At 43.9% G+C, this 25,851-nt stretch overlaps 1 protein-coding gene across 1 annotated transcript in view; it reads right to left on the minus strand.

Annotated features, from left to right (window-relative positions):
• The window catches only part of LOC116389309 (AF4/FMR2 family member 3-like), an 88,448-nt gene that overhangs the window by 37,161 nt on the left and 25,436 nt on the right, over positions 1–25,851 (minus strand). The window contains exons 2-4 of the mRNA XM_031857924.1: positions 12,334–12,454; positions 5,567–6,224; positions 4,251–4,684 (exon numbers count right to left, since the gene is read on the minus strand). Coding sequence (XP_031713784.1) covers positions 4,251–4,684; positions 5,567–6,224; positions 12,334–12,454 — 1,213 coding nt within the window. The remainder of the gene's footprint in view (positions 1–4,250; positions 4,685–5,566; positions 6,225–12,333; positions 12,455–25,851) is intronic.

Genomic DNA, 25,851 nt, shown 5'->3' on the forward strand with positions numbered 1-25,851 from the left:
TAGCTGCTAATGTTCACCGGCTAGCTACTCTGTCTGCTGTTGCTTGAAACAGGGTTGGTGTGAGAGCTGAGAGTGAAGCTAAACAGTAAAGTTGCCATCTGTAAAACCAAAACAATGAGCTGAAAGACACTAAAAGCCTCCACATTTCTCTGTGGCTTAGTGCAGCATTAAAATCACCCTTCATTCAAAAGAAATTGCTTTTTGGATAACAAAGTTGTAAACTATGTCTCCAAGCTCACCACTGTAGCTACACATAACTATTATTATAACAACCATGGCAGAAGGATGTCAATGTGATGACTCCACAAGCATTTGTCCACAAATGTGTGCAGCCGACGCCGATTTATCCAACTCAAAGATGCCTGATGTGGCAAATGAATATGCAAATGAGCGTATGACATCATCTTGGCACCTTCGAGCAACACTCATCGCCGCCTTCCCTCGGGCGGCAGCCGCACATGTGCCAACATTACGCGTTTAACCGATCAGAACTATAGTCGGCTGCTAAAATATTCCGGGTAACTTTGCACTTTGCTCAAGTGTCTCGAGGTGAGAGAGATGGAGCCGGTTCATTTATTAAATCCGAGCACGGCTGTCTTTGAAGTCGGAGAAAAAAGTACTATAAAAGGTACATTTTGGAATAATAAAACCTAATGAAACACAACCTAATCACTGAGGTTTCAAACTGCCTTTAAAAGAGGCATCATCTCTTCTGTCCCTGCATAACCTGTTCAGCATACATACGTCGCTGAGGTGCTTTGTGAACGGATGAAACCACTTGGACAGGCCTCGTGTTAGATGTTTCATCTGAATTCAGTACAGCCAGCTTCCCAGCGTTCACTCTCACCAGGCGAGTGTGTCAGGCAGGATCTCCTCATGCAAAGAGGCGTGAACGAATGCTTTCTCTGAGAGCGGAATTGATTTGGTTGCCGTTGGCCTCGTGGTGATTACCGACTGGAGGCCTTAGTCTACCCTGCTTCTTATTTACCGCCACATTAGTGGCGAGTGCACCTCCGCGCGTGCCACCACGGAAAAAAAAAAACTCACGGAAAAGCCCTCAAATCGCTGTGAAATTACACCGGCTCTGTACCTTGAGCTACATGTAAATGAAACTTGTCACGGCGCCGTTGGAAGTGTCACCTGTCACCTCCGTGTTTACCTCGTTGCCTCACAGATACACTTGTTTATCCACTCCACTCGAGTGTTGTTTCCCCGAGTGAGAGTGCAGCGGAGACAACCGGATGTCACCGGGAGCAGCTGAAAGCAGGTGTTTCTGTGAAGCGGTGAATGTTTACTCTCAAGCACTTATAGTTCTTCTTCATCTGAAGATAATAAAGATCATCCTTATTACCTACTCAGCACAATATGTCTCCTACGCGCACCGGAGGAGGAAGTTCCCGCATCACGCGCCAGCCTCACGCTGGGCCGCGATTTGGCTTCCGGCTGATTGTGATGTTAGAGCTCCTGCTGGTACGTCCGGGTGTTACACACAGATCTGAGCTCAGAGAAACTTTACCTTGAAATGATTGTTGCTTGAATATGCAATGACACTGCAGTATTACCGGCTCAACTTCATAATATGTCACACTGGATTAGTCCAAAGTAAAATATAATGCAGTGTGTGTGTGTGCTTGTCTAGAGGTAGATTTAAGCCTACTGTAACTGTTAGGAAAAAATCAATAGTGTCATCACTCTCTCTCTCTCCCACACCCACAGACACATACACACACACACACACACACACATACACACACACACACACTTGGGAATAACGGGCTCGAATCAATAATTCTATAGTGCTAACAGAAAGCTTCCACTGCAGTTTAAAGGCTTGTTGCGCGCACACACACACACACACACACACACACACACACACACCCTTTGACACACACTCGCAAAAATACTGAGCATTCAACAGCAGAGCTGTGAGCCAAAACCTGGTATGTCACACACACTCATTGCACCTGAACTAACTTGAACACGGTTAAATGGAAACTCAACCCTGCTGATTGACTTCACAAGATCTTCGTGATCAGGACGACCACTGGTAGCTGGGGACCAACCAACACTCCAAGCCTCATGTCCGCCAAAAAGTGCCTTCAATCGGCAGTGTGGGAACATTTTGGATACAGTAAATGAGCGGGATCCTCATCGGCCTAGCTTCAGTAAAAGTATGCGATCTGTAGATGGGCGTTTAGGCCTTCTAGATGCTGGTGTGACAGTGATACAGTGCAGGAGGAGAGCTGCTAGCGCTGTTACTACTCTGACAGCAACAGCTGTTGTTGTAACGGAGAAGAGCCGTACGGCGGTGTAATCTAGTAAAACTGTGTAGAACTGCGGTTGTTTGAAGGAGATGTTTTCACAGTAACAGATATTAGAGGGTGAATATGACCTGTTGAACTTCCAAACACTAGCTCTAAGCAGCTTATAATACAGAATTAAAATGTATTTATTCATCAATAAAAATTTGTTTTGATAAATAGTTGATGATGATAATAATAGATATTTGAGTTCATTGGCTGTAGGCCGATTAGAAATAGATTGAAGGAAGATCAACCGAGTGAAAGCATTATCATATCAGATAAAACAGATGTTGACAAACTGCATCATTTGCAGTTTGCAAACAGGTAATAAATCCCAATATATCCCAATGTTTGAGATCGCAATACTCAGCAATTTGCGAAATGTTTTAAATCGCAATAATTTCGTATTGTATCCTGATTCGATGGCATCGTGGGGCCTCTGGTGTTACCTGCCACGATGTTGCCAGACGTTTGGTTCACCAATCGGAGGGTAAAGTGTGGACATGTTGCCCTGGTTCCTAGACATAAAAGGAGCAGCAGGACTCTCAGAGTCTTCCGTTTGGCGTTTACAATCCTCCGCGTTTCCGTTTAAGCTGCAGAACACATCCAATAACTCATCTCACCAGAACAAACACAGCCATGATAAGGTGTTGTAATCAGTCGCTCATTGTCTCCCTCTATCCCTCCTTAGTCTCCGTGCCTCGTCCCCCTCGCTTTCTTATCATCCGTCTCCCCTCCGTCTCTCTCTCTCCTCCCCCCCCCCCCCCCCCCCTCCTCGGGTCCTGCATCCAGTTTGCATTTTCCTTCCAATCAATTCTCCCCCGGAATAAATATGAGAGGAGTGGAAAACTAAACGGTGAGCAGGGGCGATAACGGCGGCATCCATGGGTGTGTGGGTGAAAACAAAGTGAGAGAAAGCACTCACGGCCATGAATGTACTTACTCTCGTTCTCACCCCTCCGCAAGAAAGTGTTGAAAGTAAAGTAGATTTTAATTCCCTCCCTGGCTCCCTTTTTGCTTCCTCCTTCCCGGTGCCATATGCTCAAAGCTCCATCTCGGGCTCATTTGGAGTGCTGCACGCACACACACACACACACACACACACACGCACACGCACATGCACACACGCACACGCACACGCACACACACACACACACACACACACAAGCTCCATCAAAGCACAGGAACAGCTGGCTTGCTCGATATGGATGACTACTCGCCTGTCAACCGGTTTCACACAGTACACACACACACACACACACACACACACACACACACACACACACACATCAAGCCTGGTGTTTCTTGCCGTTTTGAAAAGGAAAGTGAGTGAGAGACAGATAGAGAGTGTTCAGGTCAGAGAATTAAGTGAGTGTGTGTGTGTGTGTGAAGAAGTTTGGGATTGTTAAGATTCATCTGACATTTCAATGAGCCAAATGTGTGAATATTCACCATGATATCGGTGAGTAGAGAGAGTTGCTGTTATTATCGAACTACCCAACTCTAACAATCATGAACGGCGGTGTGATTTACGCCCTTAGAGTAAAGTTAGGTCATTTTGTGCAGTCAGACATTTGAACTTTGGTTATTTGATGCAGATATGAAGCTTTGTAGACTTTCTGTTGAGCGTGTAATGATTTTACACCGGTTCCTGGAAAGGTTTGGATTTGGACTGCATCTATGGAATGGGGCGAGTATTAAGTTGACATTGGCCTGGACATTGGCCTGCATTATGTGGTTTATGAAACTATATTTAGCACAGAAGATACTATGAAAATGTATATACAAGTAAGTAAATACATTTTAATTATCACTATATATATATATTTGTTTTAAATGACTATTATTTGTGACCCCATTGTAAATAATATGCGATATGTTGGGATCATTTTCAGAACAGCATTCATCCCTTAACAACTTGATATGTTTAGTAATATTGTCCCTTACCTCCCCTGTGTGGCCCAGGCTCAGTTTTGGCAGTTTGTTCTTGGCGTTCCCGGCGTTCCCTCCGTAGGCCTGGCTGTTGTTGAACCCCTCCGTGGCCACTAGAGGGGGCTTGAGCTGGGGAGAGTCACTCGGCACCTGGTCCTGGCCATCCATTGGGCGAACATACGCCGTGGGCTTCTGCTGGATCGCGATCGGCTTCCCCGATAGGCTGCCGGGCGGGAAGGTGGGGGTGGTCAGTCCAGACGTGGGAGTGGTCAGGCCGGGGGTGGGCGTCGTCAAAACCGAGGTGGAAGCCAGCGGGGAGGAGGACGTAGAGAGGTGGGAGCCGGCCTCGTTTTCAAACGGGGAGGATTTAAAATGTCCACCATTTTCCGTGTTAGTGGAAGACTTGAAATGGCCACCGTCCATGGTGGCAGATCGGAAATTGCCACCATCTGTAAAAGAGAATGAAAATGGAGGGAAAAGAAAAAAATAAAAAGTAAAAAATAACCACAGCAACACCTGTTCTCATGGAATATTGCTCTGCTCTGTCAGAATCTAAGGCCATAAAACTACTCTCTCCCAGATGGATGGAGCCAATCACAATCAAAGCAAATTATGTGTTTAGAAAGATGTGGTTTATCATCAGATGCAGATGTTCACTTTCACAAGCCCCGCCCAAAAGGTGATAGAGTCTGTTTTGCACTGAAAATATTCATCAGCACTCGTGGATCCAGTAGATACAAACATTTACCCATGAATATCAAAATATAAGAAGTCCTCTTTTTGTAGTGTGGATGGCAGGTTTGATCGATCCACATCAAGGAATGGTTTGACATTTTTGGAAATTAATATTAATTAATTAGTATTATTCTTAACAAGAGAGGACATGTCATGTTGTTTAGATCGTTATCATAAAGACTCATAAAGAGTGGAAACATATGTTCATGGTAGCCTTGTAGACTCAGCTAATGCTGCAGTCATGGTAGACTCCATGACTGCAGCATTAGCTTAGCATAAAGACAGGAAGCATTGGGAGTCAGCTAGCCTGGCTCCTTCTAAAGAAATCGCCATATCAGCACCATTTTAAGTAATAACATGTTAACTACTAACATTTAGAGGTGCTGGTATGCTGGTTTTTTGTAACACTGGAGAGAGTCAAGCTTACCGTTTCTTCCTGCTTACTGTTTTACTGCTATGCTAAGCTAAGATAACTGGCTGCTACCTCTACGTTTAGCATACAGACACACGAGTGGTGTCGATCCTTTCATCCAAATCTCTGTATTTTCCCCAAAATGTCAACCTATCCCTTTGAAGCCTTTCAGTGTCGGACTTACCTGGAAGAGGAAGGGTTTTGGAGGGGTGGGAAGCGTGCCTTCTCCCGGAAGAAGACGAGGAAGAGGAGGACGAAGAGGAGGAAGAAGGGCTTGAGTCGCCTTTGAGACCGAGTTCATCTTTGAGTGAGCTAAACAGCTCGTCGTGCCTTTGCATTTGCTGTTCCTCGAGTAAAGACATTTTCCCTCTTCCACTCGTGGCCGCCGTGACCGGCCCTATCCCGTTCGGTGCCAAGCCCACAATGAGGCCCCCCCCCTGGGCGCTCTGTCCGTGGCCTGCCCTCGACCAGTCCATGGAGCTCCGGGACTTTTTAGAAGTCTGATGTGGGATCGCCGTGGCGCTCGTTGACGACGCAGTCGCGGCAGGCGGCTGCATGGAAGTTGACGACGAGGAAGATGCGTTTGCCATCCTCTTCTCCCCACCTCCCTCTGCTCCTCCTCCACCTCCACCTGTTCCTCCTCTCAGGGCGTCGTTGAAAAGCTGGGACTCCATGGCGGGTCTCTCCGTCGTCGACGTGGTCGGGGTCTGCAGGTTGTTGCTGCCTTTGGGGATTCCCACCAAGTGGCTCTGGTTAGAGTGGCTGGTTAACAGGTCTTTCATTTCCTCGTAGGAACCCAGCGTGTTCTGGACGCGACTGGCCAACGCATCACCTTTATTAGTCTGGAAGGAAGAAAAAACACAAGAGGGAGAGGGAGAGAGGGAGACAAGAGCATTAATTAAGTCTTTCAATTTTCCTTTTCTTCAGGCTTGATGAAAAGCCCTCTTCATTCATCCGGAGAGGAGCAGTGCGAGACTGATAGGGTGACCACTGACCAGACATCAGGACGACATGATTAATTAAAACACATGCCACCCTTAAGAGGGTCCCGTTCGGGCTGGTGCAGTAAAATTAATGGGGCAGGAATCATTATTAGCCTGACCCCGGATTCTAAGGCAATCACGGCTTGAAAGGACAGTGCGGGCCGTGCTGATATACGGCCAGAATGGCACCTTCAGCCGCGCCCAACGCAGAGATGTTCCTCAGAATAGCTCGAGAGTTCCTTCCGTGTCAGCCACTGACAGCTTCATTAATGACGGAGCTGGACGTTTTGGGGAAAAGGACAAGGGCAGTCAGCGGGGGTTTCAGTCTATCTATATTTGGAACCGGGGGGAAAAAAGCCATGGAAGAGGAGGGACGAGTGAAGAGCGGCAGGTCATCATCCCCGTCCTCTGACATTTATTTTCTACCTGAGCGACAAATAAGTGAAGCAAATACATCAATCATGGGCCCAGTCTGAATTATGCAAGATCTGCAGCCATGAAGACATTTCATCATGAATTGCAGACAAGCGACGGATCCGTGTGAAACGTGGCATTGTAATTTAACCGTACAGAACTTTTCTTTTTGTGTGGGTTGATCGATGGAGCCATGAAGGCGAGCTATCTGACAACCTGCGCTCCGCTCAACGCCCCCCGCGGTAACACCGAGTGACTATCAAGTAAAGCTACGGTGTGTTTTTCTTCGTCTCATTTTCAAGACGGGATGAAATTGCCTGTTATTTGGAGAGGTTAATGGATTCATGAATAATGAACGTACCTTCATAGGCAGCGGGAGCTTAACTAATCGGAGGTAATATTCCTGGAGTTACATGTAATAATAATGAGTAATCCCCACAATGATTGCAGCGGAACTTAACACCAATCGTGCAGATCTGGGAGAGGCGGTCGGGGTCGATTTCCTGTCTACATTTATTTTAAAACCGCACATCTTGAACACTTTGAACTTTCAAAAGGAGTTCAGAGAAGTAATGGATCAGTTAGTGAACATGATCCAGAAGTCTTAATTTCTCCAGGAGGCATGTATCTTGGCTGGTTTTTTTCCCCGATGCAAACAGCTTCGGTCAATAACCAAACAATACTGTTACTCCGAGTTGTTAGCTAGTCCGTACGTCCTGTCCATTCTCGTGAACGCAATTTTCTCAGCGACGCCTGGAGAGGAATTCTTCAGATTTGGCACAAACTTCAACTTGGACTCAAGGATGAACTGATTAGAATTTGGTGGTCAAAGGTGGTCACAAAACACATTTTTGAGCATAACTCATATCCATATGATAATTATGACAACTTCACACAAATGTCTACTCGGATAAAAAGGTGAAGTGATGTCAGAAAGATGTCAATGTCAAATGTTTTTTTTTAAACCTGGTGAAACAAGACTAAGCGTCTACAGCAGGTCAGGAGCTCATCCAGGTCATCGGGGTTCATCCTCTGGGATCACGAATGTACAAAACCTCATGGTAATCCATCTGTTGCTGAGATATTTCAGTCGGGACCAGAGTGCTAGCATTGCTAAATGTCACTGAGACTGCTAATGAGTTATCAACCTAGATGCCAATCGATATTCAGTCCGTCAACTAACTGATGAATAGAGTAGATTCCGCTCTCGAGTTAAAGTCTATTGGTATGGGATGGAAGTCCTTGGAGAACTCGTGTGATTAAAGGGCTCTAAGCCCACCCCCGTATACGTGTTACATTCACTGCATTTGACCGAGATAATGGAGGGTTGTGTTTCTCTCAAATTTACGGACACAATCCTCAGGATTATCTAGTGGCTGAGACATAACTTCTACCTCTCAAGGGCCGTTTTTAACAACTACCAAAATCAATAGCCGGATGAGTCTCCTGAATTCGGACTCATTATGCTTTTTAAGCTCTAACTGATACTTCCCCTGTAACAATTTCTGTTTGGCAGACACAAAGACTACCTCAAATTATTGAGATGTCATCGGATAACCCTTGTGTTTGACATAGTTTTTTTAAGAAACACAGACTGAAAGGATATCTCTGTTACTATTTAAAAAATGAATAGGTGAACAGCAGGTTGAAGATGACAGACCCTTGTGATCCTCACCAAAACCTCAAGACAAATGTATGTGACTGAAAGCAGCATTCACCTCTTGTACCACGTCTCACTTTATCCTTCATTTTTACACTCTAATAAAGCAGAAAAAAACGAAACAAAAAGAAACGGGGCAAAGAATCACGCCTTATTTACAAAAGATCCACAGAAGAAAGGAGAGAATTGCTTTCAAATAATCTTAACAGATGTAATTTCTGCTGTGAGCGCACACGCACACACGCACACACACACACACACACATACACACACACACACACACACACACACACACACACACCGTGGCAAGCCGAAGTTAGCTGTGAATAAATTATCTCATCTCTTCTCCATCTCGGGCTCATGAATAAAAGATCTGGTGGCTGAAGAGGAACAGAAAACACATTTACAGAGAGGCAAAATGGAAAACAGAGGAGAAGGAGAGGATGAATACCTATGTGTGTGTGTGTGTGTGTGTGTGAATAGATCATCCCAAATAGCTGCTAACAGCATAACGCTCTTTAACAGGATTAGAAGAGGGATTAGCTAATAGCTGACAGAGAGAATGAACACTGACGAGAGAGAGAGGGAAAGACAGAGGAGAGTGACGGACGCGCGATAGCTACACAGGTACAGAGAGAGAAAGAAATAAAACGAGAGAGGGACCAGGAATGATAGAAAACTATAAATCCTATGTGATAATGAAAAAGGGCTGATATAGATCTTTAAAAGGAGCAGTTCAGTAAGTTCAGTCAGCACTTTGACTCAGAGAAAGTGCAGTGAGGTTGCACAGGCCTTGGTAAAGCAACACCCTCAGAAAAAAAATAAATAAATAAATTGGTAGTGTGGCGAATAAATCAGCAGAAGAAAGTATCAAGGTGTGCCAAAGCTGTTTGTCGAGTTTAACAGCAGAGAGAGATAAACTGGGGAAGTGTGTGGTGGAAAAAGATGAGTTTGAAAGAGGTGGAATATGAAACAAGTACACATGCTGTCGTCTCTTTATGAAGGATGCAGTCACCCCCTCTGGGCCAGTCGCATCATTGCTCCAAACTTTGTTTGAATTACATTTACCTCCGTGAGGTAACTTAATCACTGTAATTACTGACGGATGTAGAACTCCTCAGCAGCCTACTGAAGGAATCCAAAATGAGAGAACACCAAAACTCAGCTCTAGAACTGTCTACATCTCTGCTTCCGTGTGTGTGTGCGCCTGTGTCTGTCCACGGCTAATGTCGCATTCTGCTGCAGCAAACTGCATAATATTTTGGGTGGCCAGAGTTATGGCTGCATGTACAAGGACCTCTCGTGGTTGCGGTGACTCACACTCTCTCAAAACACCTTTAATTTCCTGTTTTATACCGCCATTGACTGCCTGCTGACTCCTCACTCACTACTCTTAATAACCGGCTAGTGATAACAAAGCTGAGTGCATCGCCGACTGCCTAGCCGCTACTTTGTGCCCAAAGAGTTTAATGGTGTATTGACAGCGTGTTTGGCTAACTGCTAACGACAGGAGTGATTTGTTTGGCTAACAGCTAACGGCGTGGACGGTGCGTTTGGCTAACAGTTAACGGCAGGAACGATTTGTTTGGCTAATGGCGTGGATGCTGTGTTTGGCTAACAGTTAACGGCGAGGAAGGTGTGTTTGGCTAGAAGCTAACAGCATGGACGATGTGTTTGGCTAACAAAACAACCATACACACACTGATGCGTACCTCTCGGCCGCATCTCTGCAGCTCACTTTAATTATTTTTGGGACGGTGTGTTCGGCTAACTACGGAGCTACCATGGTAAAGCATTACCGTTTTGCTAAAAGACTAACATTTATCAGGTGGCCAGAAACACGACTCTAAACTAATGCTGGATGTTTAAATGAGCCTGTTTGCTGACGTGTTGACCATATCAGCTTCATAAGGTAACATATGACAAAACAATCTCAACTCAAGGTCCACATACACTTACTATGAAGCCCTTGACCCTCATCAAAGAATCAGATGTGAAAGATTTAACAGATGATATATCAAAATGTTTTATGATATATCAAATCAGTGCAAGTATTATGGAAACAGCACAGGAAGGGATCCCCAAATGTTTACCCCTCCCTAAATTGAGGTTTATGTAACACTTGACCACATGAAAAGAATCCTCTGTAACCAGTCATCTAATGGATAAGCGAGCCTGATGAAACATATTTAACTCATTTGCTCTTCCAGTACTTGCAAAAATGCTCAAATAAATTAAATGTATTTGGCTCCAATCACTGTAATAATCTAAACTCCAAAAGTCCACAGTCATCCCCCTAGACACACACACACACACATCTTGACCTGACCTCAGCACCATTAATTAGCTGGAAACAATCAGTTGGAGTGTGGCAGCACCTCGGATTAGATTCATCATGAGAACAAGCTCTCGTGTGCTGCTGAACCTCGAGCAGCGCCTCAGCCAGAAGCCCTCGTGTCCTCTGCGCTCAGACACAACAGCCGTTAAACACGTTCTGTCGACATTCAGAGCCGGTCCGTCCCAAGGTCGATACACTTGGCGGCATAACTGAGTGTTGAAGTGCCTGACGGCAGCAAATGAGAGTTAACAAACCAAAATCAATTTCAAACACAGGGGCAGGAGAGTGGCCGTGGACTCCATGCATGGCTGGTTCGCTTTCAGCTTGAAGAAGAAATAAAAGGATGGCACCTCGAGTGCCTCGGAACGGAACGGACCACAACCTCATGCTCGGGGATATTAAACTGCTGGCCCCCGGAGAGGAAGGAACGGCTCCAATAGCCTGTGATGATCCATTTCCCCTCGTCGGCTTCGTCATCCGCAAAGAAACAGAGTTAAAGGGCATTATGGGGCAAAATAAATGTTTGGATAATTGTTGGTTTGCAATAACAATCCCTTTCAATTGCTTGCTTGCGCGAGGCTAAAATTCTTTCCAATGAGGCTAAATCACAAAGCGGGGCTGCTTTCTTCGCTGATTAAGACGTCGTTAATTCACTCCCGTTTCCCCAAATGAAACTCTGGTGTCAGGTACGGCCGTTCTTCCCCCACAGAGATCGATCACGACTTAACGGCCGAGCATAAAGCTTCTCCTGAGCGGCGACGGGAGAGTACTCGGCATCCCGGCTTGGCCAGGTTGTAAAGATGAGCGTGCGTATGCTGTGTGCAGCTCAGCGACGTTACAGTCCTGACATTCAGACGGTTACTGTTCGCTGGAAAAAGTATTCTTGAAGATAATTGTGAGTTAGATGAAGAGTCCACTACGTGCAGAGCTGTTAAGCCCCATTCGAATGGAATTAACATTACAGTTTTTCTGTTGCCGTATTGGCTCTCAAACACGTGTCGTACTAGCAAAACATTTTGGATTGAATCCATTTTCACACAAAAGTCAAATGTCACACTGATAGAGAGAAAAAAAAGGTAGAAGGAGAAGAGAACAACTAAGAGATCCACTTTAAAATACAAGGAGGTCTGGATATAAATTACAGGAGGACCAGTGAGTTGGATGTAAAACAGCAGGTAATTGGGGCTGTAATTATTAGCCTCAGACCTCCCCTGGAGCAACACATCCAGTCCAAACAGGGCGTTTTTATGGAAGCAGGGGGAAACAGCTAACGCTCACATGGCTCACGCCAACCACCAACACCTCTAAAGCTGAATAATTAACACGTTGAATCTCATAATTAAGGCCCTTTTTGCACACAAACAGAAATGTAAAATTAACAAAAAAAGCCAATTTACGGCTTTAGGTGGAGTTACATGCTGTAAATATTTCTTGATAAAACTTCAATCTTTATTCTACATTATGCCAACCGCCTCCCACCAGAGTGTATTAATCTCATCACCTGAATGTCAGCAAAGCATATAGCATACGTGATTAACTAGTGAATGATCTCTTACTTTGTAAGGTTCTCCAAACAGGTTGAATCCGGTTGAGAACAGGTCTTCATCCTGTTGGACCTCCTGGTTCCTCCTCTCCCATTCCCTTCTCTTCAGGGCGCTGCGATCCGACTCCAGATGACTGGGGGGGGGGGACACACACACAAAGAGAAGAGAAGCTTGTTAGCACCCCCCGCTGAGGCCGACACGCCGCCTGCCACCAATCAAACCCACCGGTTATTGAATTGCTAACAAGTTGTTTTTTTGGATCTGCAGCGAGTGTTGGCTGAAATTCTTCTCCCACTGTGTGATTAGAGTAGCCGGTAAAGGCTAACAGTAATAAAAAAAAAAACAAGAACACAGGGTAACTCAGGTCAGTCTGGAAATGAATCAAACTCAAGGGAGAAAAACATGAAAGAAAGAAAGCTGAATGCTGGTTTAAGTTTCAAAGAATCCACCAGAGGATAAGTAACGTGGGTAAAAATACCCAACTAGATTTATGAGGCTGAATGGTTTGTTTTAGATCACTAATAACACTCAAAGCTGTCTGTGGCTGTGATACCTCACGTCCAACACATGCGGCCTTCCTCTGAAACTAACACCCTGATAATCTCTCCTCTGTCAGACACATAAACGTTGTGACCCGACTGTTTGTTCTTCACAATTCATGGCAAGATTCCCGTTCCTCTGACTCGGCGCTGTGTTTAAGTGCTTCTTTTTCAGTCCAGACTTTTGTATGAACTCCGGCGGTCTTGAATGTGATTTGTAATGGCTGCTTGACCTTCAGACTCCCACAGTGTGCTTATCCCATGCTACTACAGACCCTGGTGCTGACATACGGGTCAGACCTTTCTAAATGCTATCGCCCGTAGCTTTTAGAAGCTTCTATCTGTGGGAGACAACTTTGTTTTTTTTTTTGTCAAAACAAGATCAGCCAAGGTTAATATATTTCAGAATTCATGAGGAACAGTAGCAACGGTTGTTTCGTTTTCAAGTTGATCCGCAAGAAAAACGTCTGGTGGGTCTTTGAGATGTGGAGGAACAGTGGGGGAGAAAAATATATCTGGTCCACGTAGCAGATCATATCTGTGGGTTCAGCATGGAGCTGGGGGCCGGGAGGCAAATAGCGTAGCTTAGCATAGAGACTGGAATGGCTGAAAAAGTATGCCCTGAATACAACCTTTAAGGCTGCAAACCCGTTGTATCTTATTTACGCACACAAACAGAAATTTAAACTCGACAATGTGTGGTTTAACGTCACTGTATCTGACTCATGCAACTCATCCTAGACTCACAAATTGATGTTTTTCCGTGACTGTCTTCCCCTGCTTCCAGTCTTTATGCTAAGCTAAGCTAATCACCTCCTGGCTCCGGCTTAGCACAAAGACACAAGAGTGGTACTGAGCTTCTCATCTAACTCCAAGACAAAATAAAATAAAAATACGCGTACCTCCACAAATATTTAACTATTCCTGTGCACCCTGTGTTATGTCTGTGGAAGGCATTAGGCCAAAACTCATCAAGTGGAAAATAATGACATTAATTGAATGAAATAATGAATGAGCGTCTTTTCATACACAGTCTAAAAGGAGAACCAACACACACTATCGTTGGCGCTGTTTAAAACGCAGCAATAAATTGTCTGTTCCTACAACATCAGCCGGAGCTCCAGAGAGGCGACCCTTTCACAGCTTCTCTATTTATAATAAGGTCAACATGATGTAACATGTGCCATTAGCCGGGTGCTTTCATTCATGAGTGCATTAGTATTTTAACGTAGGTGGACCCCAGTGACAATACGAGTGCTCATCCAGGCAGCGTTTGTGACGCTCCGTACCCGCTGAACCGCACCGTGTCCCGTCACGCCGTCACTGGGTCGGATCCCAATAACCATTAGCTTTTAATCTTTCCGCATTCTGTTACGAACTACGGTTGTCTGTCTTGAAAAGCTTGACTTATTGCTTGAGGGTACGATTCAAGGTAAAATATGAGACAGCGGACAGTGAGCGACGATGATGACGGTGGTCTGCTATAGAGGGGGCGGTGAACCCCAGGTTTTCTATTTTTAGTGAAACCCCCCCTTTTACCGCACAGGTACCGATTCACCCTGCCCTCCTTAAACTTTTTCAGTCACCAGCCTCCTCTGAGAAATCGACAAGCCGGCAGCCAAACTCACAATCTCACGAGTACAAAGCGTGTGTGTGTGTGTGTGTGTGTGTGTGAGTGTGAGTGAGATGGGATTATGCGCGAGGCTGTGGCCCACCAACCCCGGAGAGGGCATCCTGTTTTACCACATCCACCGCTGCAAGATGAGACCGGCCGGCTAATTAGCGATCAACACAACTAAGAGAGACTCTCTCTCTCTTTTTCATTTTTGTTGTCTACCAGACCTTGCCTTCCACATTTAATCTGTCAGTAAAATGTGAGTGGGCGGGAGAAAGAGTGGAGAGGCAATGAGAGGAAAGAGAGAAGGGAAAACAAAAGAAAACACAGAGACCCATGGGAAAAAAAAGACCCAGTTTTCAGGGCAACAGTTTCTTAAAAAAGAAAGAAAAATAACAGAATGATGAAAGACAAGAGTGGAGAGACGGGGAGGGGGGTGTAGGGAAAGGAAGAGCAAGAGAAGACAGCGGTGGGAATACCAGAACACAATGATTGGCAGGTGAGGTGCGTGCGTTACGGCGGCGTGTGCGTGGATGTGATCGCTGTGCGTGCTGGGACCGCTGGTCGACATGCGCATCGTCTGTCAGCGCAGAAAGATAACTGACAGAGCTGTCACTGCGACAAACACACACCCACACACCCACACACACACACACACGTGTATATGCACACAGCGCTGCAGTCCCACGCCACAGATCACTGTCTCTGTCTGTCACGCGCTAGACGTAGAAGCGGAGGGAATCAGGTCAGAGGAGGTAATTAACACATCCAGGAGTTACTTCCCGGCGTGCGACACTACCCGTCTCTCTCACACACACAGGTTAAACTGCAGCTCGGTCTTTTTTTTACACATCAATAAAATGACTTTACAGGGTTTTTTTAACCATAGCGCTAAGATCAACCAGGTCAGTAAGAATGTTTAACACGTTTATTTTTTTAAAGTCACAGCTATAATATGGTGGACACTTAATTTAACTTAACGCCATACTGCGCTTGGCTGAAATAGTCTCTTCCAAGTAAAAACAATAAGGCTGCATGTCAGAGTGTAGGGAATGGGGGTGCTAGCCCTGGTTTGGTCCTGCCGCCATGACAGGAAGAGGTGAGGGTTTGGCGGGTGTGTTGGCTCGAGGAATCTTCAGGAATCAGGAGTCCAGAATTGTGGCTCACCACCAACTTCACTCAACTCAAAGAAAACCTGACCTCAAGTTATTGACATGGCCAGAATTCACCATTAGTCGTCTGTCTTTCTCAACCAGCAGGAAAAAGTTCATTCCTTCAGCTTGAATTTCTGAATAAAACTAAACTAAAAAACGTGACTATGACTTGACGATTCATGTATTTATTCAAAACCCATAGGGATTAGCACATTCCTTGTATTATTCCTTGAAGTGATCTGGTGTAAAGTTAAGTTTTAAACACAGTATTATGCTGAGGTGAATTTTACTTCAGTGACTTAACCAAACATTCAGCAATTAGCTTAATGCTCTACAGGTTAGTTAACCTTAGTATCACCACAGCTTTCAAGTACTACAACACTCTGCTATTCATGTACCTACAACTGACCATAACCGACTCACCTATTTCAGCATCACTCATTCACTCGACGGGATTCAGTGAGCAGGGCCACTTTAGCACACATTAAAACAAAGTATGTGATGTTGAGATTCATATTTCACAGCTGTTTATCACAGTTGGTATTGTTCCCTTCCCCACAGTGTCACCCAGCGTCGGACTAGCTCATGCAGCCTAGTCGCGTCTCCCGCCGCCCGTTCCTAATGATGGCGAAGTCATGACCCGCCCTACTCTGCCTCTGATTGGCTAGTACTCGTTGTTTGGGCTGGTTAGGTTTAGACATGAGCAGTGAGATTGGTTAGGGTGAGTGTCTGGGTAAGCCAATCAAAAGCTGAGTAGGGCGGGTCTTGCGGGTCCAGGGGGAAAAAAAGATATCGCTACGGTGCTGAACACCTGCATTTTGATTGGCTTAGGCATTTCCGTGTTATTAACCTTTTATAGCCTGTTTTCAGTGATGCCAATTTAGCACTTTTGTTGCTGGATTTAGCAACTTTTGAAACTACCCAGGCATCTTTCTTTCGGTCAGAAATCACCTAGTAACAAATTTAGCTGCTTTTAAAATGTATTTGTAGACTCTGAAGAGTGATTCAAATGCTAAAATACACACATTTTCCCTACAAAAGAAACACTTTTTTCTCTATGTATGCATGCAGTATGTTGCATTCAATTGGGACTCACTACTTTATCATAATCATAACATTGCAACTTGAACTTTGACCCTCTTGCTCATAGATCTGCTGCACAGAGGATTGTGGGTTAGGATAGAAAAGCATGCTATAGCCTGCATTTACCACCGGATGTAGTAGGACATCCTGGTATTTTTGGCACACTGCATCATTGTCTGGCATACTAAACACAATGGTAGTACATCACAAGTCTACATGGCTGCATTGTGAGTGACATCAGCTGTAGTGATGGCTCAGCTCGATGGCTCAGCCAGGCCAGACACATAAAACAGCCAACTAGAACTGTTCATGTATGGTTTTACCATTTAGGTTTCAATACATAACAGGAAAAATGTGAATAAAATAAAGGTGTTTCTGTATTTGTTTTCTTAATTTACAGTGCTTTGAGCTCTCAGGGCCACCGTAGTTTCATCAACATCAGAAAATCTATTTTCCGTTCAACTTTGAGCTATAAATATTCAAGTTTTATCTGTGTTTTTTCATCCCGCATCCTCTTATTCCGTTTTTCGATAATATCACATGTTGATAGACCAGAGGTGGCAGCTAGTTCTGCTCACAGATAATAATAAGACATTTATGTTTGAAAGACATAAAAGGAAGAAAGAAGGAAAGGAAGATAGAGGGCTCGATGGCGGACAGACGGACGGACAGATGGACGGGTTTGGTGGGGGATTAATAGCAGCGGTGACATCAGCAGTGGGCATACTGTCGATGTTGATATTTTCTCTGAATGAAAATGTAGCGATGGCAGCTTTCTTTCCTACCACTCTGCTTTCCTTCTGTGTGTGTTAATGTGTGTGTGTGTGTGTCCTGAAGTAATGCTGATAGCCAGAGTAAGCTCTGGGAATTTAATCTCAGCAGAGCTATGCTGTGCTCCCCTGATAGCTGAATCACACACACATACACACACACACGTGTCTGAAACACAGCCTCTCATTCCCTTTCACTGCATAGTACTTCAGTAACACGCTCTCCCCTCCTCCGCAACTGCTACTCGGGTGCCCATTAGCAAGGCACTGAACTCAGCAGGCTGTGGTAGCAAGCAAGCTTTGCCATTAGACTACAATTTATATGTTCTAATACTAATATTACTGTGCAGAAATGATGGTGTTTGGTTTAATTACATTTACTCATATTATATAACACACCGCACAGCAGCCAGAAGTTGAAGCTGGACGGCGGGATTGAGTTGAACATGAAGAGGTTTCTGTGTTCTGTGGAGGAAAAATGTCGTCATGAGAGTTTCTGGAGCTGCTTCATTGAAAATCAACTGGAGCCTGACTGTGTGGACTCACGCTGCATTTGCGTCTCATGGGAATAACTGTCAGAACAGTTCAAGGCAGCCGCTTGGAAATATTTTTTAAGTCGTTTCGAGGCAATAAAGACATTTTGTCGGCGAGCCAATGGCGGAACCCGAAAAAGCCAAAGCAGCTACAAATGGATTTTCAGTCGTCATGGTTTTCGTCATCAGAGTTACGATTTTCACACCAAAATGCTAATTGTTCACGTGAAAACAAGCAGGTACAGTAGTTAATTCCTTCCGTTTCTTTCACATCAGGGATGTCATTTAAGAGTTCAGAATGTATGCATATATATATATATATAAAGACAAAAGACAGTTAATTATTTAAAAAAGAAAAGTAAGATAGTAGGAATATTTTCATGCTGTTCTGTTTCTTTTTCTAGACCCTGATAAATGAGACCAAACTTCATGAAAACATCTCTTGTTAATTATGAGTCTTTGCTATTAGAGATTGAAACAAAGCAACGTCTGTCATTAATTTGACTTTTCACCAAAAACATGCTTTATCTGACGCTTACAGTGAGAGAGAACAATCCGTGCAGCACCATTAAAGTCCACATTTCTTTGTTTGGATGTACCTGGTGGTAGAAGACACCTGTCTCCTCATAAGCCCAGCTGCAGTAGTGAGGCTCTGGCTCTGTGTTACGCCACTACTACTTTTGACAACTCGTTTCACAAAGAGGAAAAAGGCATTATTATTTTTGAGGATGATGAACTTGCCCACTGCATCTCTAGCATTAACTGCTGTGTTTTTCCCTAAATCCTCTTCTTTGGATTAAGATCACTTACATAAAAACTGAGGCTAATTGTGCCCATCTAAGCAAATTTTATGAATAGTTTGTTCTCCTTTTCACTTAGAATAACCAACCCAAAAGTATTTACGCGGCTCCTAAAGTGTACATATCGCCAAAATGACATGTTAAGCTCTTGGAAGGATCTATACAAATCACTGACTTTCCCAATGCAGGATAGTTTCTTAACCCGATTCAAATCCACGGATTGTTCCAAACAGAAGAATATCCTTCTTCATCTTAAGAGACATGTAACATCTGATGAGCTTTTATGCACGTGGCTCAAGAGTGCTCCAAAAATTAGATTGATATTCATGCTTGGTATGTGATTGGCCTGATCTTTCTGTGTCCATGCAGGCTGATTATTATTTCCATTACTCCAAGGTTTAGCCAATTGTATCATTTAAAATGATATTCTATACAATTCCATATTTGGTAATGCCGTCCCTCTTCGCTTCTTCCCACAGAGAGTCCCTAATTAACCGATGTAACTGTTCAAAATTCACCCGGGAGGGAGTTTTACCCCAAGACATAACATTCCTGTATCTATCCATCTAAATTGCAGCGAGCTAATTACTTCCCGACGGCAAGTTCCCCGACGCCGCAGACTGGCGCCTATTAATTATTCCACGTCACATTTTGTGAATTATCTTAGTCATTACCACAAGCTGAGGTCACCTGCACTGTAACAAGATGAACAGGCACGAGTCTTCTTTTTGCTCTTTGTGTCCAACAAGGAATGAATGGTCCCTGTAAACAAATGAAAACATCATGTAGCATAGCATGAGTTCAGGCGGCGCCACAATGTGCAACCAAGGAGCTGAAACCCTAACAAAATGCCTGAAGCTAAAAATGTTATATGTCAACGTCAAAGGATTATTTTTTGCACCACATCTCTACCAGAGGTGCAGTTGATAACTAAAATGATGATGGGATGAGAAGTTAGCTGTTAGCATGCTAATATTAGCTATGTGTTAGTGAGTTACTGTCGCTAGCTAAGTCACTTAATAGCCTACTGCATAGCTTTTTGAGGTATTCCCATTCCACTGTCATTTGGACAAAATGCTTGCCCATTCTTCCCGCTGATGCCTCGCGTTTTACTGCCTGCATCCTCAGTTTTTGGGTTCAGCAGCTTATAAAAACGTATTTCTGTGTTCCTTACCCTGTTGCTAGTGCGTCCTACCCACACAGCAGCTTTAAGGCATTTGTTCTGTTGTTTGCTAGCAGACGAAAGTGACAAGGAGCACCCTTCAGGACAATACATGGGCGGGAGCTTATTATGCTCTGTCTATCAGGCGGCAACCTCCGGGTCTGAAAAGTGAAGCCAATGAGGAAGCGCTTTAAACTTGCATTCTTTCTAATGGCCATTAGAAGACGACTCCTCTGTTTGCAAAAATAATAAGTCTATGAGAAAATGACTCAACTGCTCACTTGATTTATTACATCAGTAAACATTGTAACTATGAGTTTATGTTCTCAATCTCTAGTTTCAAGACTTCTTCATGACAGCATGATGCTCATTCATAACATGATGGTATACATAGTTACCAAAGTTAAAACAGGGTATGCTTTAAGGTGAGAACCTTGTGATTGACAGGTCGCTGCCACGGCATTGTCAGGTCTGGAAGTTGTCCGTGTTTTCGTGGTACAACTTTTTACCTTTCAGTGTGCTTTCATTTCATGGAAGTTAGTTGTAACATTTTTGGTCGCCGAAAAATGCCTTATCCAGCATTCAATTGTACTTAGCTCCGCCCTCTTGTGTCACTTCTGGTTGCAAAAAGACAAGATGACGACGGCCAAAAAAACAAAGATGACAAACTTGAGGCTTAAAAACGGCAGTCCACAAACCAATGGGTGACGTTGTGGTGACTACATCCACTCTCTCTGTGCCTCGAGAGCAGGTGCGAATTCAGAGAACCAATCAAAAGTGACGCTCAAAATTGTAGCGCACACTGCCAAATGAATGGAGTCTGTCTAGGTGGTGTTGCACTTTGCTGACTCGTGCATTTCAGTGCCAAAAGATGGTCTAACTGTGAAACCATTAGCCATAAATGGTCAATTCCTTGACATGAGTGGCTCTGACTGAAATTACCCTATCTCAAACACACTGCCAGTCAGCACACTCCCTTCACCTTGCCAGGAACCCAATTCTTGTCCAAAAATAAAATAAAATGGACCCCTCTAAGTGCTGGAGCTTTTGTTCCAGAAACTGTAAAAAAAAAACCTTCAATGAACACAATGGAGCTTTGTTCATGTTCACAAAACAGTCCAACTTCATGTCAAAACTGAGATGTTTTTGTTTTTTTGTAACGTCAAAGTTCAACCCACGCTTTTACTAGCGACACCTCTGCCAGTAATGGCGACATTATGACAGGTTGCTTTTGAAATGAATCATTGTGTTAATAAACCCTCTTTTACAAGTGAAACACGGCTGATTATTATACCTCGTAGCTCAAGTGCTGTTTTATAATTCTCGATCTTTGTATTCTATTTAACCTGCATTAAAACCAGGCGGCTCAATTAGGAATAAACCCTTGAATGCGTTGGCGGTGTGTGTGTGCGTGTGTGTGTATGTGTGAGTGTGTGCGGGGAGAGAGGGGGTAGAACGAGTGTTTTTGGAATGACAGGGAGAAGTGAGGGGGATAATGAGAGGAGGAGGAAGAGGAGGAGAGGGGGAAGGAGAGAGGAATTGCTGTCAGGCAGCAGACAAAAGCTTTGTTTGAAGTGTCAGTGCGGCGACGCATTCCGTGCACGTTTGTGTGTGTTTTCTGGTCCGCGCGTTCAGTCAGACGGCATTAGACATCAGAGAGATATCAGCAGGCATTCCTGGATAGACGGAGGGGAAGAAAGGGAAGAAGAAGAAGAAGAAGAAGAAGAAGAATGCCATCAATATGAGAATATACAGCCTTTAGGTGTCTGGATGTGGCCGTCGAGAAGGAGGATATCAGAAGCTCGCTGCTTTCGTGTCTTTGCGTGTGTTTGACATTAGAGTGGGTATTATAATGAGACGAGGCCTTCAAAGCGTATTGTTACCTTCCGGCTTTGTTTTTTTAATGCACATCCCACAAAACCCCACGTGTTTGACACTGACGGATAGATAAATAGGCCCGGGAAGGGAGGACGGAGCGGGGGGGGGGGAGGGACATGAGAGGACTCTTTGGCTTTTGCGTGTCACATCGCACCGTGGGAGAGATAACGATGCCGCTCGAACGTAAAGGAATCACACAGAAACGGTTCTCTCATTTACATATGTACATATTTCCTTAGTGTTTATTCCTTGTCGTTTGGTTTGAGCCTAGAAAACACTGATCTCAAACGCGCTCAATGTGGAACAAAAATGTCTCCTGATCCTTTTGTTTTGGGAAACATCAAAAGTTATAAGAAAGCACTCGGAGATGTGGAGCTGCGTTTGCATTACAATTGAAACAATTAAATAAATCCAGGAAATAACAAATCGTGCTCAAATTAATTATTGTGTCGTGCAAAAACTAGAAATTCGATGGAAAACTCCGTATTGTTCCCTTATTTAAGATCCTTTTTAAGTTTCCTTTATGGATACCTGATTATTTCTGGTAGATAGCGTTGTATTTACATCTTTACTACAAAGGGATTACACATTACATTACTAACTGTTAAATATCAAAAAACTATCGGTAAACTTACTTTAACCCGAAAAACTTTGCCCCAACAACCTCCAGCAGTAGACTTGCTGCTCGCTGAAGGCTTTGCGTCTGAGCACACAGCAATAATTGAAGGCAACTTAGATTTTCAGTTTTCACTGAGTCAGATCTTCGCTCTTGTGGACTGCGGTGGCTGGACAGTCAGAGAAACAAGTTCAAAGAGACTTCAGTCAGAAAAGCAACCTGAAACTATAAAAGCGAGGGGGACAAAAAAAATTAAAATAAAAAACAGCAATTTGCCAGTAAAGGCGGGGAAGATGAAGACTGCTAGCAGAACTGGATCTTAAAAGATCTTTTTTTTAATACCTTTGCTAATGTTTGATGAGGAAGGAAACGCATTCAACCTGTTTGTTACACCTCAACATGAAGTCTTACTCCACAAAGTTCCTTTAAAAAGTTCCCGTGTACGAGAGAGATCGGGAGCATTTCGATTACCCCTCGATGACTCTCAACATGGCGACGGCTAAGCTGCAGGCTCGCAGCTAACTGCGCAAACAGTGCAAACTAGGGCAAAAGTGCTGACGGAGCTCACAGTGTTTGGGGAAACCGTAATGGTGGGCGGCTACGCTTTCGCAACGACGTCATCAGCATATGAGCGCAGCATAGTGTGGCGGTCGCGAGCTAGCCAGAGGGGGCGCACGAACGTGCACAAAAGCGCACAAAAGCGCTCTCAAAATTACAGTAATCAACCACTTATTCAAAGCCTTTGCAGCACGGGAAAAAAATAATATCAATATCTTAACACAGCGCAATAATGTGGGTGTGCATAAGTGTGTGTGTGTGTGTGTGTGTGTGTGTGTGCATGTATTTAATCATTTCGTTTTTAGGTACTCTAACATAATGGATTTTGGAGCCCAGTGAAACAAAGGATTAAAGAGAGCGAGAATGAGAGAGAGAGAGAGATATGTTGAAGTGTGTGTGATACAATGAAAACAGGCCACTCAGGCACATTTGTGAGAGCAAACACTTTTGAATAGAATCGTTGTCGGAGCAAACACGGACTCTAGTGACTCTAGAGGCCGTTCTCACGCCATCTCATCTCGTCTCATCTCACTCGGGCCCGCCACGCCCCGGACTCGGCTGTAAATGTCTGAAACGGCCCCTCGGTGCTCTTTGTGTGAGGATGAAATTCATGATAACACAGCCCCTTAGAACACGTCAACAGTTTGAATTATTTAATGCATCCCAGATGTGTGCGAGACACTTTTTTTCCAGAGGTAGAAGGCCTGAAAGTAATCCTTTTTTGGTCTTTTCAGCTCGGTCCAACTGCACATCGGTGACGATGACCTACTCTTCTCCAAGAACACAAGGAGCGCATTATCAGATGTGTGATAACTCACAGCTAAGGTGAGAAAATTCATACTGTTTTTCATTAATAATGGAACGTGTAATTCCTTTTATTAATTAGGCGCTGCCGACAAATGTCCAGATGAAATGTAAGAGAAAGGATCTTCACAAAATGCTTTAAATCTTATAAATGACCTGACTCCACCTCTGGGTTACTGCGATTATTTATGTAAAAACACATCAGGCTGAACGTGTGGGAATGTTAACATAGTTTTGGATTCAATCATGACTTCAGGCCAAGGCCATTTATTTTTTCACCCTCTCTGATGCTTTTTGCTGCTACACATATTGCAGTTATCTAAGGTGAATGCACCTGTGAGACACGAGAGATCTCACAGCAATATTCTGTTAGATATTCACTCAAACAGAAACAACATAGCTCTGTATTTGCTGGAGCAGTTTTATGTTGATCAGAGAAACTAGACCTGAAACAATTAGTCGATCAACAACAGTGTTCATGATCGACTAATTGTTTCATTCATTTATCTGGCGTAACTGCTAAGGGAGTGTATGAAAGGAATTCTAAACTAATTCTTCAGACCCACCTTTTAATTCTAATAAAATAACATTAAGTTGGTAGATCACCATCATTTAAAGGCACCCTGCGGAGTTTACTTGTAAATAAACAAAAGTTATGTTGAGATTTTGTCACCAAACTGGTTTGCCTGTGTTCCTGAGGCCTGCTGAACGTGCTCTATTTCGGGGTGGCTAGTACTGTCACCTCACAGGGGACTTGCTGGGTTCGATTCCCAGGCTTCATGTTCCCCCCGTGGCAGCATGGCTTCCTCCCGCAGTCCAAAGACATGCAGCTGAGGTTAACTGATGACCCTAAATTGCCCGTGGGCGTGAATTGTAGCTGTATCAGCCCTGCCACAGTCTGGCAACCTGTCCAGAGCGTACCATGCCGTCGCCCAATGTCAGCTGGAATTGGCAACCCCCCCCCCCATAAACAAAAACTAGAAGACGTGACCGTCCCCCTTTTCTGCTCCTCCTTAAACCACAAATTATTTTCATGCAGTCCCTAAGCATTCACCGTTCTGGATTAGCTGCTCGTCTTGTTTTATATTGTAAGAATATAAAATATAAAACACAAAAAATACAAAAAACATTATATATTCATAAATAAATATTCATACACTAAATGATATATAACATTTTGTATATGTATAAAAATTATAATTTTTTTTTAACGTTTTGTTCAAATATACTGCAAAACATAAATACAAAAACGTGTTCAAATATATTGCAATTAAAATAATTACTTGGGAGATTAATCAATAATGAAATAGTTTTCTTTTTTAGTTTTAAACCTGCATCATATATAGATCAATAACAGATGTTTTACCTAATGCTTTAATGTAATTACCAATAGTAATACATTACAGTCACTGCTCAACCTGTCTGTGGACCCCGATTGCCTCCTAGACTTTCAGTGACCTGTGATTACACCCAGCACTGGGACCATGTTTTGACGCTAGACAGAGGGCCGCTTCCCGGCATCGGATTTCCAGATTTCGTTCCGCTCCGCCTTTGATGTGTAACTCCAGAGTCCGCCTGAAGGGCACTGACACAGCGACTTCCAAACTGCTGCAGCAAAAAAAAAAATGTTTAAAAGAAATTAAAAAATGACGCGACATCACCGGTGTAAAAATGAGCGACACTGTATTCCTCACACTGAAATGTGTCACGGTAGTTATTTCACAGGAATGTTCAATGCTAAAAAAGGCCACGGGCTGCCAACAAGACAAATAACACAAACTCATACACGACTGTGGGGAGAAAAACTACAACCTGATGGCTCGCTGTTGCCTTTTGAAAGGAAAACTGTTTATTCTCTGATTAGCCGGATCAGCGGTAAGAGCTTTCTTTATCTTCTGCCTTTCACCTGATAATGAGGGGTTAATAATTTAACCAAACACTCAAAAAGCAACCCCCGTCCCTCTCATACATACACACACACACACACACACACACACACACACACACACACACACACA

Source organism: Anarrhichthys ocellatus, unplaced genomic scaffold (genome assembly GCF_004355925.1).
Source record: "Anarrhichthys ocellatus isolate YVR2014 unplaced genomic scaffold, GSC_Weel_1.0 scaffold19, whole genome shotgun sequence".
NCBI classification, from domain to species: domain Eukaryota; kingdom Metazoa; phylum Chordata; class Actinopteri; order Perciformes; family Anarhichadidae; genus Anarrhichthys; species Anarrhichthys ocellatus.